Source organism: Uloborus diversus, chromosome 8 (genome assembly GCF_026930045.1).
Source record: "Uloborus diversus isolate 005 chromosome 8, Udiv.v.3.1, whole genome shotgun sequence".
Taxonomy (NCBI): domain Eukaryota; kingdom Metazoa; phylum Arthropoda; class Arachnida; order Araneae; family Uloboridae; genus Uloborus; species Uloborus diversus.
Genome location: NC_072738.1, coordinates 89,835,315 through 89,855,003, shown reverse-complemented (window position 1 = coordinate 89,855,003; position 19,689 = coordinate 89,835,315). Strand labels below are relative to the sequence as shown.

Genomic DNA, 19,689 nt, shown 5'->3' with positions numbered 1-19,689 from the left:
ACAAGTAGTAAATATTTAACATAAAACAATACTTTGTCTATTTGACTCCAAAAAAATAAACATATTAACTCGCATTGAACATTTTATAACATATATTATAAAATCACAATATAAAATCCCTCTGGTTTGCAAATCAGTATATTTTATCAGCTAAAATTTAATTAGTGAGTAGTATTCTTTCATAGATGTTGCATTAACTAGATACAAAATGAGAAACCGTTGTCTCGTTGAATCAGATCTCTTTATAAGCCAGATCGACTGTATTTTTTTCACAGCAACATCCGATTACGATTTAGATTTGTCTATGTTAGCAAATACATTTTAGTAGTTTGGTTATAGTAAAACTCTCATAGCACAATTCCCCTGTTGTTGGACGAGCTCATTTAAGCTTGAGGGGAAAGAGGAAGAACACTGATATCAGCACAGAGCCAATACTATCAGAGTTCGTTATTGCCAAACCAAACCGGATCTTCTCACTCCCTTTTTAACGCGTGAATTGCTTATTCCTTCTTCAATCAGTCTTATCATTAGAGCCAAACTATACAGTCTCTAATGGCTAGGACTCTGATTGAAGATTCATATCTACCACTCCTAAAACCTGTTCTTCTTCCACTACTAAAGCTGCCTTCTTTTTCTGTACGTCACAGCTAATATATTTGAATTAAAGCTCATACAGTGAAACCTGTGTAAGTTGACCACTTGCAGTGCAATACGTTGGTGGTCAACTTAGACAGGTGGTCAACTTATAAAGGGTGGTGATGATTTTTTAAACATTTTTTATCGTTTCTTGCACCGTATATTCATTTTTTGACTAATACTTAGTCTTTTTGTTCAAGCCACTTTTATTGTTTAATATTACTTTGAAGCAATAATTCAAAATGTCATTCAAATATTTTTGTTACTTTTTCCTCGCTTTTTGCTACATTAGACACTGTAGTTTTAGAAATTTATGTGTCAGCTAATTTTCTCTGGCTTTCTCTCTTTTAATTTAATTTTAATATTTCATGCTTTTTATCAATCTCAATTTCAACTAATTTTCTTTTTGAAGCGATCTTATGAAAAACTTATAACACAAAAAGCAACAAACTGAACTCTCCTAGTTCATGAAAATGAAAATGTCGTATCACTGAACCCGTAGTATCGGAAATAAGCAACTCTTTAGCACAATAATTTTTACTCTTTTGCTACAAAATATTTCAACTGGAAGAAAAGACTTAGGACTTTTCTGCTGACATCTGTTATCATTGAACAGAGAGTACAAAAGGTTATCCCAAATAGAATAACAAAAGAAAAATAAGTTAGAGAGCAGCATAAAGCTTTATGCTGCTGTTTTATTTAGTTGGTAAAATGCTTGTCTGACATCTTTGCAGTAAAATTATTTTCGGAAAACTATTTAAAAAAATAAATAAACATAAAATAAAATAACTTGCTTAGTTAAGTTAAAAAAGATAAACCAAGTGGTCATCTTACAAAGGGTTTTTTACAATACTCCGTCCAAACCAAATTTGGTGTATATTAGTAGTCAAGATAGAGCGGTGGTCAAGTTACATAGGTTTTCCTTCATTATATAAGATAGATCTAATTCCGTTCCTGACTAAAGCAGTCAACATAGGCAGATGGTCAATTTACAAGGGTGGTCAACTTCACAGTTTTTACTGTTTTACTGCAATATAAAATGGCAATGAACAAAATTATGTTGCATACGAAATCAGAATCATAAATGTGATTCCTTAAAAAAAACATTTGTTCATTACCTTCTAAACTATTATTATTTAACGAAATACGTAAGCAGTCACGTGCGGGAAAAAATGGCGACTTTTTCATGGAATTGCCCTACACAGGTAACCAGATAATTATTGTAATTTCTTCACTGTTGTTTATTGCTTCCCCCATATGTTCAACAGAGACTTCATGGGGTTAAAATATGAAAATATGTTTAGAAATAAATGAATAAAAAAAGATGCGTGTGAGCATCAGAAATCAAAAGGCCTGCTCATTGCAGGCATAAAGTCAAGTATGTTTGCAAGAAGTAAAAGCGTTTCCTTTTTGAAAAAGCAGTTAAACGATTAACGTTATAAAAGCCCACATTTACAGAAATATTGAATAGGGGTAGTCCATAAATAACGTCTCATTTTGTATGTAAAAGAAGCAGTGGAAAACTTTGTACGATGAAATGAGCAAAACTATGACTACGTGTATATGCACAAGTACAGTGCTGGCCAAATTATTAGACTAAGACTGTTTTAAAAGCAACTTCTTTATTGATTACATAACTAGAGACACTCTAAAGACCAGTGAAATAATTAGCTAATATTTTGTATGCATTCCCTTGTTCCTGATGAGCATTTTAAGTCTTTTTTGCATAATTTTCACTAGGTTTACACCATTTCTTAACTTTATAAAAAAGGAGATAAAAAATTGTTTATACTCCCTATTATATATACTCACAACACATACTCACTAATTACCTAAAACTAACTTTAAGTATAACAGAATACACTAATAAAAAGAATTAGTGAACTGTTTAAACTGATTGAGATTATGTTCCTGGTAGGTGAATAAACAAAGCAGACAGTGCTGTCACCAGCAAACATTAAATTATACAAAAATAACGTAATAAAAATGAATAGTATTTTAGTACAAATTATGTATGAAAAAAAAACTCTTTAGTCTAAAAAGAGTTTTAAAACTCTGCAAACAGCTGCTTCGGAGTCGTAAAATCAAACCCATTCTTCAGTGCATAAAAAGAGCGATAGAACAACCAAGTCCGACAACAGACAAATGAAACTCATATACACGTTGTCATATTTTTACTCGTCTCACTTCGTTTTTATCATATTTGATCATCTCCCGACCTTTGTCACCTGTGTGACAAAGTTCCTGTGATCCCCTCTCCTCCCCTGGTTACATGTTAGGGGCTGTACACAAATAATGTCATGCGTTGAGGGAGAGGAGGTTATGAAAGGTTGAGGGGGTAAGGTGAAGTGTGACGTTTTGCGACAAAAGTGATTAGAGAGATCAAAAATGTTGAAAAAAAGTGTGACATCATTTATGGACAACCCCCTTACACTGTGCTACATAAGCATATAAAAATTATGTCACACCTTCACACCACCTGTTACTCTTCCACATTTTTTCACAAATTTTCATAATCTCACACACCCTCCCCACGATTTTTAAAGCGTGACGTCCTTTGCGAACGATCCCATACACGAGTTTCGAAGTTATAAGTAAAGCCTTTATCTATGCAGGCAGATATGAGCTTTATAATAACGTCTTCTGGCATTGTAAAAATTATTCACGCCAAAAACACGTACCGCAAACACGGTCTACTTTGGCCCTAAGGTCCTTCCTTGGCCGAAATTGATAAAGAACGTTGAATCTTTTTTCTCAACCTTCAGGATAAAATTTTGACAGATTCCATTGCAAAGAGAAGTCCGAAACACTCATTAATGCATGCCAAGCAGTTCGATAGCTCTGCTCAAGAAGCAACCCTAGTGTTTCTGCGTTCCTCGTGTTAACACGTGTCTTTATAATCCCTCAAAATGTTACATATAGAAGCAATTCTACATAAGCTAAGAGTTTGTTAAGTACCTATTTATGAATACTATTTAATGCCTCGAGGGTGCCGTAACAGGTTAAGTCACAACAATGCAGGCAATGTGGGCCCTCGAGGAATGAAGTGAAGTGAACACTATTTAATACTTTATTTAGTAGTATAGTTGTATTTATCATTTCTGGTTAGGGTTTTTATTTAAAGTTTTCACAATAATAAAATATCTCCCAGCCTAAAAATTACGACATACCTTTGGTCCAGCTTAAAAACTTTAAAATATCCGTCAGACATATTTACAAAAGAAAAGAAAGCCTAAAAGTAAAACCTCAAACAGAGCAAACGCAAGAAAAACCTAGAATTCTCAACAACAGATAAAAAGAGCGATTACAGACTCAGCTCATCAGGGCTCAGTTACATGGCTTTTATTTTGGAAGATGAAGAGGAATTGAAAGTTGTAGGAAGTTTTGAAGTTGGACCCAAGTTGCATCTACTTCAAACAAAGTTTATTAAACTTGTTGAAAAGTTAATGAAATTTTGTTGTAAAATTGAATGGGTTCAGTTATGCATTGATAATTGGTGATGTTAGAGAAGAAGGAGCTAATTTTGAGAGTATAGAACGTACCAGCAAGTTTTGGAAGTTGTCAATAACCTAGGATCCTTTAATTTACGAATGGTGTTCTGTTAATAAAATTATTCAATCTCCATCACTAATGAAAAGATGATTGTTCTCCGTCAGAAATTTCCGAGACAATAACTAGGTATGCACATACATTTTAAATTATTCTTCGATTTTCCTTAAAACAATTATGAGTGATTCAAACTTCATCTAAAATGCATTTTTCTTTTAAATAAAGAGGTTTCCGTATAAACACAGCCTTTCTTTGACTCTAGATAGTTCTACAGAGATTTTAAATAGCGAAAACGGCTTGAGCCAAAGTAACCCAAACGCAAGGGTAACATTGTGCCATATAAAGCAAATTTAAAATAGCAATAATACTTAAAACCAAAACAATCGCTATTTTAAAAATAAACTAAGATAACATTAGATGTGCAAATTAAGCTTCCCCAGCTTGGAAAAAGTTTCAAAATTATTGAGAAAATAATGAGAAAAGTTCTTAAGTGTGGCCAAAGTGTTTATGGTATATGTAACATTTTTGAAAATTTGTGCTTCAGACATGTTTTTTTTTTTTTTTGTAATCAATTATTTTGCTTGCATTTGTTGATTTTTTTATATACATTAATATCAACTAATTTCAATTCAAATAGATTTTTTTCAAAAGTTTTATTAGTATTTCATGGAAAATTACCAGACAAATTAAATTACAAAAACAATTTTTTATAAACATTACTGAAGTATTTATATTAGTGTAAATTAATTAGCTGTTATGACCACAACCAAGGGGGGGGGGAAAAGAAAGAAAACGACTCAACTGCTCTTTGTAACGAAAAAAGATTCCTCTAATGATTTTGTAATGCGATGAAATATTATTACCAAAAGCTTATATTCTTAAAAAAACAATAAATTCCTTAGAGATATGCATTAAAATATACGCAATATATTTAGTGTTATAATTTATGCTTTAAGACGAACAGTCTCTTGGGTACAAAATAAATTGCTAGATATTTAAAGACCCCTTTGACCAAATAAGTTCTCTTAACGGGCAATGTAACAGCCGAGGAGAAAAGCGAATGATGTCAAAACAAAAGAAAAACTGTTCTGACGATAGGAAACGGTCATTTTCATTAACAGAGGCTAAGCCGATTTTAATGTAGCTTGGGAAACTCTCGTAAGAGATTTTGGGGAATTTACGACTTTATTTAGGAGTCTAGTAAGGCAATAAAGGAAGCCATGCAGTGCATTTGCATTTCCCATATCTTTCAAAATAATGGCTCAAAAAGGCATGTTTGAGTTAAAAATAAAATAAAATTACTTAAGTAGTCCCCTCTTACATTTTTATTTATTTTAAACTGGATATTTTCAGACATCTAAACCAGGAAAAACTTTGACTTTGTGCCTCATAAATTAAACCTAGTTTAGTCTCTTATGCGAATAAAGTTATTTAGCTCCTGTTAATTTTCTTATGTTCGATATGAAGGAATTTTGGAAACTGATTTTAATGTGATAACTGAGTATTATTTAAGGTTCTTATTGTTTAACTCTGAGCTGACTTGATTTGCAATTTGGTTCTCTATTTGACTCGTTTTCACGATACATAATAGAGTTATTATGAACATTTCACAAATCGTAGCTCTAATTTACACATTTTAAATGTAGAATTCAATCAAATCCGATACTAGGTTTTGTATTTTTTCACTCTTTTTTTTTCTTCAGACTTTTCTAATTTTAACTCTATATCTTATTTTGTCCATTTCTGAAATTGGTAGTAGGCATCTAGGACTAACGGTTGCAAAAATCGAGGTCTTGAAGGTTGCTGAATAAAAGAAGCAACAAACGTTCAGGGGAGACAGGGTTAAATTGAACCAAGATCTTTAATTTTGAGTGCATTTGTCCCAGAACCTGTCCTGTGAATAAGCAAGTGATTTTTACTTATTCGTCATACGCGAGCGGGAGATGCTGCCGTTTTTTATTTGAGAGTTGTTTGAAATTGTTTTTTGTGCAAAAAAGTGGTCTTTTACAGTTTCATTCCAACTTTCGTATATAGGATGCTTAAGTGACTATCATATTAAGCAACATTACCGGGTTCCTTAAATAGATGCCATGATTTTGTCTAATAGAAATGGCTCATATTCGTAGTTATTTTTTCATCGTTAACGTTGATTTAAAGCAATGGCATTGTTTGAGTCAAGTTGATACATCAATCTTGGATCAAGTTAATACTGTGAAACTATCAAATTTTAGGTGCTTTTTCTTTCTCCAGAAATGCTTAAAAATAACAAAAAAAAAAAAAAAAACTCAAATAATTGAAATTTCTCTTGAAATGTTTGTAAGATCATATTTCGAAGAAGATAGCCATACCTATGTTTTATTAACTGTAAATGAAATTTACATTCATTATCTAACTCCGATTATAACTCCAAATATTTAAGAAATTCTTTAAAATCAGCTCGTAAAATCTTCATTTTGTTGCTGATTACGTCAGCATAACAGTTTATTCATTGGTGTAACAACTTGATCCACGTTGAATATAGTTGGTACATTAAAAAAAAAAAAACATATGAAATAAATTATGTTAACAAAGGTGTTGAAATCATTTTTTGACAGAAAAATATTAATGGCATTTTGAGAAGTTTAATTTTGGTACGTAACATTGTTGAATATAATCAGAAAATTCAAAATCTAAAATATGTATCAACAAAACTCGGTCTCCTCGTTGTACACTCAGTAGCCACACGTAAGGGAAGAAGCTAATACAAGAAAATAACGAATACGATATCATTAGAAAATGAATATATCACACGTATGATATTGATGAACATCCTTCAGGCAGTATATGAGTAAAATTCGCGTGACACCTCAAATGTAGAGAGGATAAAAATGTCCATGAGGCGTGACAGTGATCATTTTTAGCAGGGGAGGCAAAGCCAACGTTAATGCAGTTATGAAAATTCTCGCAAGCAATGTCAAAAATTTATAGTATCACTTCCACTTCTCTCTCTCACTCTCTCGTAAAAACGATCGAAGCAATATAAAGAGAGCATTTTTACTACGCTGTTTTTATAGATATTTTTGTCACGTATAATTCCAAGAGAGATTGACCACCGTGTGAGATGGATCAGTCAGAAGTTTCGTTAATGCGCCGTCTCAATAGATGAAACATCTATCTCAAGGATACGGAAAGGTGTTTTGTATGACATGCTGCTGTTTGCATTCCAAGAAACAGAATATTTTTTAGTCAAAAATTGTTTCTTTTGGTAAGTCAAATAATTTTTTACGTGGTTACAATTATTCAATCTAAGCTTTTGTATGAAATGTAATCTAACTACTTTTGATACTCTAATGTCTGGGCACGCGTCGGCCTCCTAATATTCTAAAATGGAGACATGAAATCCAAAAACAAAGGTTAGGAGGATTGTACTTTTCACCCAGACAATCGGGAGAGATCGACCACGTCTATAAAGGAGAGATAAACCCAATACAACCTCGAATTTTTAAAATATTGATTTTCAAAGAACTGAATTTAAAATACTAAAGAGTAGTATTTCTCTGTTGTCGGTTTATGCACATCAACCTATATTAGAAAAGGTTCGTAAACGCGCGGAGAATGGACTGTAGCTAATTTGGAAACAAATGTTAAAGTCGTTGAAGTAAAAATTATGGGTGATCGAAGGTCTACTTAAGGAATATTATTTTTTGGAAAATCCCCCCATTTGTATCTTTAATATTGCTTTATAGTTGAATAATATGCCCGGTAGTAGCTCAGACCAGAAGTAGTGGTCATTAAAGGACCTAAAAATGAAGCATCAATTATATATATGCTGTGAAAGGAGAAACTATTTTTCTTTAGTATGTTGTAATGGCGAGGGAACATTTCTTTCCCCTTATTGTAGAGAAGTTAACGAAGAAAAAACGTGGTCCATCCCTCCCGGAAAATACCCTACCTAACAATTGCAATTCAAAATAGAATTCAGAACTTTAATACTGTTACTCACAAGTTATTTGTTCATACTGTCTAAACTAAAATGCTTAATTTAAATTTTAATCTTGCTGTTCAAAACTTAAACCTAGCCAAACGGCTTTTAATATTTTAGTTCTTTGTTTTAATTTTAAACGTATGGGCATTTTAGTTAAAATCGTAGTATAATAATTGCAGCAAATGGCATAAAGTCATAATCTTTAAAACATTTTAATTTTCAGCTAAAAGTTTCGATAAATCATTGCTGCGCCATAGCGAATAAAGAATCCTGGTGCAAGGTTTTCATCTGGAGTATATAACATCATTTTCAGTCAAATAATAAAAGCCGCTACTGTGAACACACGCACACAAAAATTGCTCCTTATTCTTTTAACTATTAAAATAGTTTTTGATTTTCAGAAATTGTATTCTCACAAGAACTAATAATATTAAATTGAAAAGTAAAAGAAAAAAAAAAGATCCCGACTACGTCACTTGATATTAAGGCGAGCCTTGCGGGGTAAAACTCAAAAAGATTTGACCATATTAATTTTTTTTCTAGATAACATAGGGGGACTCAATAAAGGAAAAGGTGGTTTGGAACCAATTTACTTTAGCAATAAGTTAATATAAGTTCGTTCTGGTGATTATGAATTTACTTTATCTACCAGTTTATTAGCATTCTTCAGCTTCAATGAGATGGCATCTGCTTCCAGCTTGGATATTCACTAATCTAGCCTGATGAGTTCTAATAAGAAAGAAACTGCAGTCTCTGGATGTGATAACCGGGCTGTTTGGTATATTATATGCTATTTACTTTACTTTTGCATTATTTTTGGAATACAAAACCAACTATTTCAGATTACGGCGTCATTCCCCAATATCCGTAAACATTATGGTATATATATATATATTTAAAGAAATAAATCTAAATTTCATTCAACGAAGTTCGGCGCAGGGAAAGTAAGCGAAATAAAAGCAGATAATCTATTCGACGCGTGCAGGAGACAAATCACCTCGACGCCTGACAACAATCATTTCCTTTAAGTGAGGCGCAGCCGACGTTAATGCTGTTATGAAAATTCTCGCAGGCGATTTGTAGAAAATTTATTGTATCACTTCCGCGTCGAGTGAAAAGAACGGGCGCAATAAACGACGGCATGCAATCCATTTACATCGGATATTACTTTCGAAAATATCGCTTGAAAATGGCTATTTAAATTGAAAATGAAGTTTTATGTACAAAGTTGAAGTACTTTGCGTATTTGTGTTCCGGCTTTATTTTTCAAAACTGTTATTTAAATAGAACTTTTAAATATTGAAATATAATATCCATTTTGTTAGATTAATGTATGTCACCTCATTTACAGTTTAAAATAAACGCGAATCTCAAATTATATTTTCTTCTAATAAGTAAGTAAATGTTTTTATTTTCCCGTAGCCTTGAAACTTTTAATGTTTCTAAATTCTTCAATCCGTACTGTTTTAGTAACCAACTAAACATTTTTTGGATTCATTTTATTTTTTTTTCTTTAAAATTAATTTACTTCGAAAGAAGAATTGCTTTTTTGAACAGGTGTCAAAATGTGTCACAAAAAATATCTCCGTTTCTTAAGCTTTTCTGATTAATATTTCTTCGAAAAATATTTGATTTAATTCAAAGAATACATCCTTAATTTATTTATAAACTTGATAAGACAGACTTTACTTAAAGTTTTCCTTTACTTACTCAACGCGTTTGTCAAATTTTTGATAAAAGTTTTCCCTTTCAACTGGTTTTTTACACTACTGTACGAAACACGAAATGTACCTAAAAGTAATTTCTAAAAGTGAGAAGAGATTTCATCTACGGTATGTATCAGGCCTACACTCCAGTTGCGAAATAAGTCCTACAACTGACATTATTGAAGTTTATAACACACTGTAAAAAAAATCCGAAGCTTTACTGGTTATTTCCGTGGAACGTTTCGGGATTTCAGAGGTTTTCACCTATAGTCTAAGATCCGGCTGCAAAATTCTACACTCATCGAGTATAAAGACAAAATCAAATTTTTATATTACATTATGAAAGGGGCAATGTGTTTTGGCTAGGTTGCCTAGCAAGAAGTGCCCGCAAGTATTTTTTTTTCAAATTAATATTGTTTGACATTTTGGGGTAAAAATGACGCATTTGTTATTAAAATAAACTATACTCTACTTCAAAGAACTATACCTAAAGAACTTAAAAAGTTATGGTTGCCGTTGCGCAACGGCCGCAACCTATTTGCAGCCACATCATTCGGCAAAATTTGGAATTCCATTAGGCGAATTATCATCATTCAGGGAAATTTGGAATTCCATTCGGCCCATTGAGAGTTTCCACTCTGATAAAATTTGAAGTTCGAGACGTACCTGAAAAGGCCCAACATTTGGCCAGTTAGGAGACTGGTTTTTAGCACCCCCCCCCCGCCCTTTTTTTATTCCAATTTTCGAAGCAATGAAATTCTAAAATGAGTTCGTTATTAACCCAACCAAACACCAATTACTTTCCCTTTTCAATGAACTCCCAAAGATGTATACACTTTCAAACTCAGGAACAAATTACTACAAATGAACTCTTTCATAAATTCAAAAATTGAAACAACTGTCAATTTATTTTTATTTTTTAAATTTTAATATTTTGTATTTTCAAAGTTGGGGGGAGCTGCCCAACCTTGCCCCCCTCTAGATACGCCCATGCGTAGAACTGGCTATTGCCATCTCTGTCAAACGAATATTGTAAAGCTCTAATTCTTTCATTCTAAGCAATCTTTAACAGCTGGCAACCCCCACTTGCGGCCATTTTTGCATAGGCAACCTTAGTTTATCACGTTTAAAAAAAAATTAGCTTTATTTTGATATATAAATAATGACTATACTTTTGAGTGCATAAATGTGCACCAGTAGTACCCGTTTAAATGTGGCTGCGAATAGGTTGCGGAGTGTTGCGCAACGGCAACCATAACTTTTCAAGTTCTTTAGGTATATTTCTTTGAAGTAGAGCATAGTTTATTTCAATAACAAATGCGTCATTTTTACCCCAAAATGTCAAACAATATTAATTTGATAAAAAATACTTGCGGGCACTTTTTGCTAGGCAACCTAGCCAAAACACATTGCCTCTTTCATAATGTAACATAAAAATTTGATTTTGACTTCATACTCGATGAGTGCAGAATTTTGCTGCCGGATCTCGTACTACTATTTCCCCGCAAAATCAAGTATCTTCGCAAAAAAGTTCCCTGAATTGCTAAAAGATGCACGAATAAACACTTTTCACTGGTGTGAAAAATGTTTTTTGCTACCAGTGTGTATCGGCATTAGTTTAACTACGGCCCGTCTGGATAGACTGAACTCCCAATGGGAGCAAATAAGTCACTGAATAGCTGCAGCTTTGCGAGGCAGGAATTGCAGGCAAAGAAGATGTTTGGTTCTTGCTTCCAATTATTCGCGTAGCTTTGAGCATGGTTGCTTCTGGAGCTTTCTTGGTAAACCAGGAAAGTTTTAATCAAATACATTAAACCTATTCAAATTTTCTACACTGTAACAAATTTCGGAAACGTTTCTGGATATATCGGAAACGTTTCCGAAATAGTAGGAATCCTTCATCCAATAGCGAACTCCTCAATATTCAGAAAGCTTTTTGTTATTTCAAGATATCTAGAAGCGGAAGTGATGACGCAACGCTTCGAAACCTATTTCATCCTTCCAACACAGGCGCCAATGAGTCGGAAATAACGAGAACTTCTTTTTTTCTTATCTATGGTTGCTGTAGTCAGCAACTGTTTAGCATTGGATTGCTTGTTATTTCATGTCTAGAGAGTAGTAAAATGTGTCGAAACTAATTTTACGCCTTTGCATTTTGGACTGCCCTTGATTTTTTAGACGATGTACGCAGTTATTAAGTTAGTTAATAACCATTTGCTTCTTTACAATTTCCAATGCGACCATAATTAGATATATATTGTGTGTTCAAGCGTGAATAGTTTCAAACACCTGTGTTTATACTTAATGAAACGAAACCCTTTGGATTACTTATTCAGTTGTAATGGAGGTACTTAGATTTTCTTCCGCTCATGTTCACTTGTAAGTATTAATGAATATTTTAAAACATGTTGTTATATACATTTATATTTTTGTTGATTTGCATTTGATGAGGCTCCAATTGTAACTGTTTTTGGGTTTATCGAATTAATTTAAAGTTATCCTACATACCTATGTGCGCGGTGTACTATTTGTTGTAACTAACTGAAACTGATTAATTACGCAAAAGAAGTAAGATTTATATTTGAGAAGCAATCACAGAAAAGTTATTTCGAAATACTTGGATGTACATACATTTTGGTTCAAAAAGAAAAAAAAATCAATTGTTTAATTCATTAGAAATATGGTAATGCAAATATTTTCTAGTATTGTAATATGCTTCACAAAAAATGTGCCGGTATAATTTATCTTTTTTATTATAATTTATTCATTCATTTAAAAATATTTATACCATTAGAAAATGACCATGTTATCTATTAGTAAGAACATAGTTATGAAATTAATTCATCTGCTTATTCATTTTGTTAAATGTGGTTAACAATAAAAAAATTCCTTGACTTAGTTCCGAAAATAACATTTCCTTCGTGGATATACTAGTTTAATGTAGGACACTCAGGAGGAATGAGTCAGTGGCAAAAATGGAACAGCTGCATTTACATGCTGAAATAAAAAGTAATATTATTTCATGTCATCGTTTTAAAAGTGATCAGTTTTTAAATACTATGTTATTAATATGCAATGCACATATGGTGAGAAGACGAGGGGCGTTCACCACGCAGACTGTGCCATTGACATTTTCAAGGGGTTGGAATAATCATGTAATAGAGTTCAATGTTTTAATAAATAAAATATATAATGCATTTTGCGCACACTCTAAATCAGTAACCTATTTTAAGTATCTATATTTGTGATAAACTGGAAAAGGGCAAGAACAGAAGAATAAACCCGAATGGTTCCAGCAGGGGGACTTTGGTGTCATATTTAAATTCATCAATTTCTCTGTTGGTACTTTTCGGTACACTTTGTTCGTCAAAGAAATTGACTTGACGTGAAATAATTTCGGAACGAAAAGTGTAGGTAAGTTCTGTCAAATTTTATCCGAAAATAAAAGCTATCAAGTTTGATACAAGAATTGTTTTTAAGTTCTGCATTAAAAATACAATATGTTGATAATTTTGTCTTGAAAATATTGAGAGAAAAACTGAAGTTTAATATTGTTTAACAAACAATCCCACTTTTGAGAAAGTACTCCCCTTCCCTCCCCCGACGATTTTGTGATTATGAATGAAACTACTATATTATTTCATAAATTTTCAAAAATTTATAACTGTGCATATGTTATGCTGTTAACCATGCTATTTGTCATTAGAAATTCAGAAAAAGAAATCCACGAATGATTCTAAAATTGCTTGTTTCATTGCTCTTAGATATGAAAGAATTGAAACTGATATGGCATGCAATACTATAGTAAAGAATTACTTTTTAGAAAAAATCACGGAAAAAGGATTCCGAAATTCTCAGAAACGTTTTTGAAAATTGTTTGTAGAATTCCGAAATACTCGGAAACGTTTTCGAAACTTTCATGAACCACAGCTGCACATAATACTCAGAAACATTTCTGGAAATTACGGAAAGAGGATTCCGAAATACTCAGAAACATTTCTGAAAATTACAGAAAGAGGATTCCAAAATACTCAGAAACATTTCTGGAAATTATAGAAAGAGGATTCCGAAATACTCAGACACGTTTCTGGACATTACAGAAAGAGGATTCCGAAATACTCAGACACGTTTCCGGACATTACAGAAAGAGAATTCCGAAATACTCAGAAACGTTTTTGAAAATTTCATGAACCGCAGCTGCACGATATACTCAGAAACGTTTCCGAATTTTTTTACAGTGTAGAAGGTTCACTACTGACTTTAACAGGGGAGACTTACCAGTATTTCAGGACTTTTATCGGAAAACGTTCCTAATTTTTGTAAGATATGTTACTGGTTGAAATTGGGCATATCAGCTGCCTATTTTTTTCCAGGAACGCTTCTGAATCGTTTTTGCAGTGCACTCATTAGGCGTGCTCATCCCTCCTAGAGCGATATCACACCCCAATACAAAAGAACGTACCGAAAACCGGAAAATATCCTAATCACCAAAAAACACATCATTGGCTTAATTTGCACAGGACCTCACGAGAGCTCAGCTCCTGCAGACGCGAGTTTTTTTTTTTTTTACATTTTAGACAGGATTCAGACTATTTACGTATCCTCATATAAATAACAGCCAATGATCGAGTAAACCTCGTGTTTCAACAATGAATCTCGTGCCACGGTATGATAATTTGATAACATGTTTTGGTAATATTTAACATGCAGAGAAAATCTTTGTTGTGACAAGGCTGAACTCGATCCGGAAACTTAACTGTTTTACTGGTAAGACTGTCATTTCCGGGGAATGAAGAAACGAAAAAATGGTCAACAATATGAACGCTACCAACAGGAGTTTAGGGTTAATTCACTGGTGTTAGGGTTAAAATTTCAACTATCAAAATATCACCAAACGGGCAAATGCTTCGTTCAAATGTAGAAGAGTAGAAGCAATTTTCATCCGTCGTACTTAGACGGGAGACTTTCTAGTTAAAAATAAGTTCCAGGGATAATAGGGTTCCTACACTTTCATCGTGAAAATTAAGCTCTAAAAACATCTGACGCTTAGAAACCAGTTTTCTACCGCGCGGTTTTCACAAACATACTAGTGATGTCACGCGTACTCTTTTGGAACCAAAATGCCGGTTGAGCTAGCTCCCTAATATAGTGACCTTAGCTGGTTGTGTATGAGTGCCATTGTTGGTATGGATTCAGTTGTATTTAATTCTGTCATTGCACTACAGATGATTCAGGACATCGAGGAGTCAGATAATACAGGATGAGCACAAATGATGCGGTACATCGAAGAGTCAGGTAGTTCACAGAGTGAGCACAAACGATGCAGGACATCAAGGAGTCAGATAATACAGTGGGAGCACAAAATGATGTAGGATATCGAGGAGGCAGATAATACAGGGCGAGCACAAATGATGCAGGGCATCGAGGAGTCAGAGTATACACAATGTGAGCACAAATGATGTAGGACATCGAGGAGGCAGATAATACAGGGTGAGCACAAGTGATAGACCCAATTTCAAAAATTATGTTTTACAAATATCCGATGTGTGAGTCTATTGTTACACGACAAACGTCAAGTCTGTAATCTAGCTCGTTCCACACGCCATGTTTTCTTTTTCTAAGGTTAAGGACCATTCATTAATTACGTAAGGATGATTTTGGCCATGCTTGACCCCCTCTCCCTCCTATTCTTAAGTATGATTCTATTTCGTTTTTCAAAATAATAAAATAACGAATCTTACATCACAGGAATCGTTATTAAATTCACTATTATTGAAAACACTTATCACTTTTTGTGAAAAGAAATATTTACTAAAAATTAAGAATCTAGACATTGTTTTCCGACATTTTTTTTCAATATGAGGAAATACTAATTAAAAATAAAACATGCAATACATAGTTCGATTCTTTTATTTCATTTTACACTATTCATTATTCGTAAAACAAATCCTAACACGTTTTTTTTTTTTTAATCTTCCAGACGCAAATGAAATAGGATAGCTGCCAAATTATTTGACTGCGCGATTTCTAATACAAAATATAGACTTAGAAAATGTTACGTAAGAATAGGTTTGACCCCTCCCCCCCCCCAAAGTAAAGAAAGTAGAGATTTTTCGAACCCACCCTCCCCCTCCGGACCCTTACGTAATTAATGAATGGCCCCTTACGTCAAAGATTGTTTATCAACTCCGGATGCAGAAAACACTACGAAACTCCAAGAACACATTTGAGCAGCATTACAAACCATTGACGGTGTGATACTCTAAAATGAGTGGAACGAACTAGTTTACAAATTGGTTGTTGTTGTGTAACAAGAGGCTCCAACGTTGAGCATTTGAAATTGAATATTTTGCATAATGTGCTCACACATTGCTTTTTTGCATAATTGAACTTCATTGGAAAAACAACTTGGTATTTTATCTTCGAACTCGTCTATCACTTATTGTATGCGCAGTACTTAGGCACATCATCTGGGCACACCCTGTAGAATGAATCTCTTTAACAGTAAAGGGAAGCTAAGGAAAAATATCCTTACTGTACTATCACTGGCTCCAGAATTTAAAAAAAAAAAAAACATACCAACTAACAGAGCTAGATAATGTAGACGCACGCGCGCATGCCGTGCGCAGATACGACCCCACAGCACCTACAGCACTGAAACATGTCAAAAAATTCGAACGTACCCCGGGCCCGTGTACTTGGAAGCCGAAATTCTAAATTTCGAATTAGTTTTTCTAATTGACTAATTAAGCTAAATTTTGCCTAATTAGGGGGTAAAAAATCCCCTCTAACATTATATATCGTTGGAAAGGGTTTTCCTTTCCAAACAAGATGATGTTTGTTCCGTCTCTCTCAATTATTTAGAACAGGAGATATAAACCACCAATGTGTGATCTGCAGTGGAGTGTAATTCCCAAAAATATGTGAACTCATAAATGCAAATATATCTGCTAAAAGAAGCTTAGTTTTAAAATTTAGAAATTTAGCTTAGGTCTTTGCATCCATAGGCTCACATAATTGGCATGAAAATGAGATCCTTCTAACCTCAAAGCATACACCTGCAAGTATTTATTTCTTATTATTAAAAGTTTTTTTTTTTTTTTTTTTTGAAATCTGGAAAATCCCCCCCCCCTCCACTTTTTTTTTTACATGATAGACAATGGTTAGCTTGCAGATACTTTTGAGTTGCGTGCGCAGATGCTTTATACAGTTGGATCTCTGTTTAACGACGCTCTATTTAACGACTTTCTCTATTTAACGACGGCTTTTCACGGTCCCAGATTGTACACTATAGTGTTAAAAGCATTCTATTTAAGGACGATTTCTACTTAAGGACGATTTTTTGTGGTCCCTTGAAAGTTGTTAAACAGAGAGCCAACTGTATTTTTATCCGACTCTGCCAACTAAGAACAAGATTTTACAAGACACAAGAACCAGTGGAGTTTCACCAGAGTTGCGACAAAATTAAAAACACGCGATTACAATGGTAAATAAAATCCAAGCATGGAATCTACATACATATAGTAGAGGCTTGATTTTTCAAGCCTTTAATTTACTATAAAATATTCACTAGTCACCAAAAATATTTTATTACAATTATATTTCCCCCCTTTTTTACGAACTAAAAAATGTAGAAATATCTGTCTTTTTAACTCGACGCAATTGAGATCGAACAGCTAACTGACTTTGAATTAATTTTATATTAATCTCCATGGAGTGGAAATTTCCTATTTTAATGTTTTGTCTAAATGTACCACCACTCCGCGATGTCTTTAGTAAAAAATCTAACGCCTCTCCTTCCAAATGATTAATTTATGTTAGTATACTAAAAAGAAAAGTACGATTTTTGTTCGAACTGGATTTAAAGAATTCAGTGGCAAAATATTATTCCGAAAGTTTTGTGTTCATGTTAATTTTATCATGTTATTTATGCAGTTAAACTTTTCTTACATCAACTTTTTTGTGGCAACAGTTTTTAAACCCATAAAGCTGTTGGTGCTGGAGCAGTAAGAAAGTTTTTTCTTAGCTCGCGCGTGTAACTTCAAAAAAAAAAAAAATGTTTTAACCAGTTATAATAAATTTTGTTCTTGTTTTTAACTTTTGTGTGTTTCTCATCCTTGATGTCAGTTCAATTGATAACTATACTAAAGTAAGAGTTTAGGACATTGGATAAATGTCCCGTACCTGTGACATGGAGTTTAACATATGTTTAGTTTTACGAATTTGCTTTATTTCTTATTATATGAACTGTAAAATCAACTAAAATGCTACTGAAGAAAATCAGAATATATAACAATAAATGCGAACTTACTCTGGTAAAATCAGCTATCAAGTAACCTTGCTCAAATCCGATGAATACGATCATTGGAATCATTAGTCTCAGTTGAGGATCCACCATCGAAAGCACCACTTTTCTGAAGCTGAGAAGAATAGGAGGTCGTTCCAGAGGATCTTGAGACACGTAAAGATCAAACTTGTCCAATAGTGTCGTTACTGTAGCCAGTCCAAGAAACGCCAAGCCTAAATATACGGATATTAGCATCAGATACAAGTTAGATGGCACGGAGAACATGTACGAGGCAGGATTCCGGAAGATGTGATCATCTGTTAGGTGGTCTAAGGTGCATAAGCTCGGCCTTGCAACCGTGGCGTATAGAGATGGAGACATTCGTAAATCGAGCATCGGGAAGTGCGGGTTATTGGAATGGAATCGAGGATATTGTGGCCTAGTGGAGAAGACATACACATCGCCACCATATCTTAGCAACAGGGCTGTTGCTAGATGCCCCCAAATGCGACTAGAATTGTAGAAAAAGTAAAACAGTCGAAGATATCGCTGCTGAACTTTATCTCTGATACCATCAGTGAGATAAGCCATCCGGGATACCAGTTGCATCAAGAAAGTAGTTTGGGCACAGAACAATGGACCAAACGTCAGTCCAAGGAGTATGGCACTGGGGAATAAAGTGTACGGCTTGGGATAGAAAAAAGTGGATATGTAAAGGGCGATCAAGACGAAAGACAGCACAACTGTCCAATTCGGTGTGAGTTTTTGCACAAAAATAGGACCGTAGAGGCAAGAGAAGGCAGCCAGACTGTACAGAACGGTCAAGGAGTGCAGTCCCAGGACGGTTTCCAGAAACAGTGAACTTTGCAAACTCTGCAAGGCTGCAAGGGCGCTAAAGGTAAAGACAAAACCCAAGCCTAGAACAATCATGTTCTTGAGTAGTTGCCTTTCTGTCTGCACAGACGTTAGAGTGTCTGATTCTCCAATCGCATTTTCTGTCCCGTACGTTGGAAACCGATTTTGAGATTCCAGAGGTTTGATGCGCGTTTGTGCAGTCGCCCTGTTGAAGTGGAAACCCACCTCAGCCGGCACCGTTTCTGTCCGATATTTAGGGCGAGGGCTCAAGAGGTTTTCATGAGATTTTGCACTCGAATGCGTTGAAGACATGGCTGCTTGAATGAGGTCAATTTAACGATACAAACTGTTCATTTGTTGATTAAAAATCAGCCGAAGAAGCACTATCTACAAATTTCCTTCAAATAGTTCGCTAGCATTATTTGCGAATCAATACATGATCAATTGAATCCTGTCCATCCATCCTTCAATATCATGTAAATAGTTAATCAAAGTAGACATCAGGTCAGTATCTGAAAATATAAATCATAAATAAAAAACTAACCAATGAATAAGTAATGATTAACACATAAAATACACTTTTGTCTATATGAAATATGCAATACTAAGAAAGTTACTGCAAGGTAACCAAAATACACGTAAAATAGTAAGTATGTTAGGTCATTCAAATGAGCACAGAAATTCTTAGAATT

The 19,689-nt window shown here is 33.9% G+C and overlaps 1 protein-coding gene across 1 annotated transcript in view; it reads right to left on the bottom strand.

The window, feature by feature from the left end:
• Positions 1-19,309, bottom strand: part of LOC129227612 (protein unc-93 homolog A-like) — a 46,413-nt gene extending 27,104 nt beyond the window's left edge. The window contains exon 1 of the mRNA XM_054862200.1: positions 18,167-19,309. Within this exon, the coding sequence (XP_054718175.1) occupies positions 18,167-19,309 (1,143 nt within the window). The remainder of the gene's footprint in view (positions 1-18,166) is intronic.
• Between the last annotated feature and the right edge of the window lie 380 nt (positions 19,310-19,689).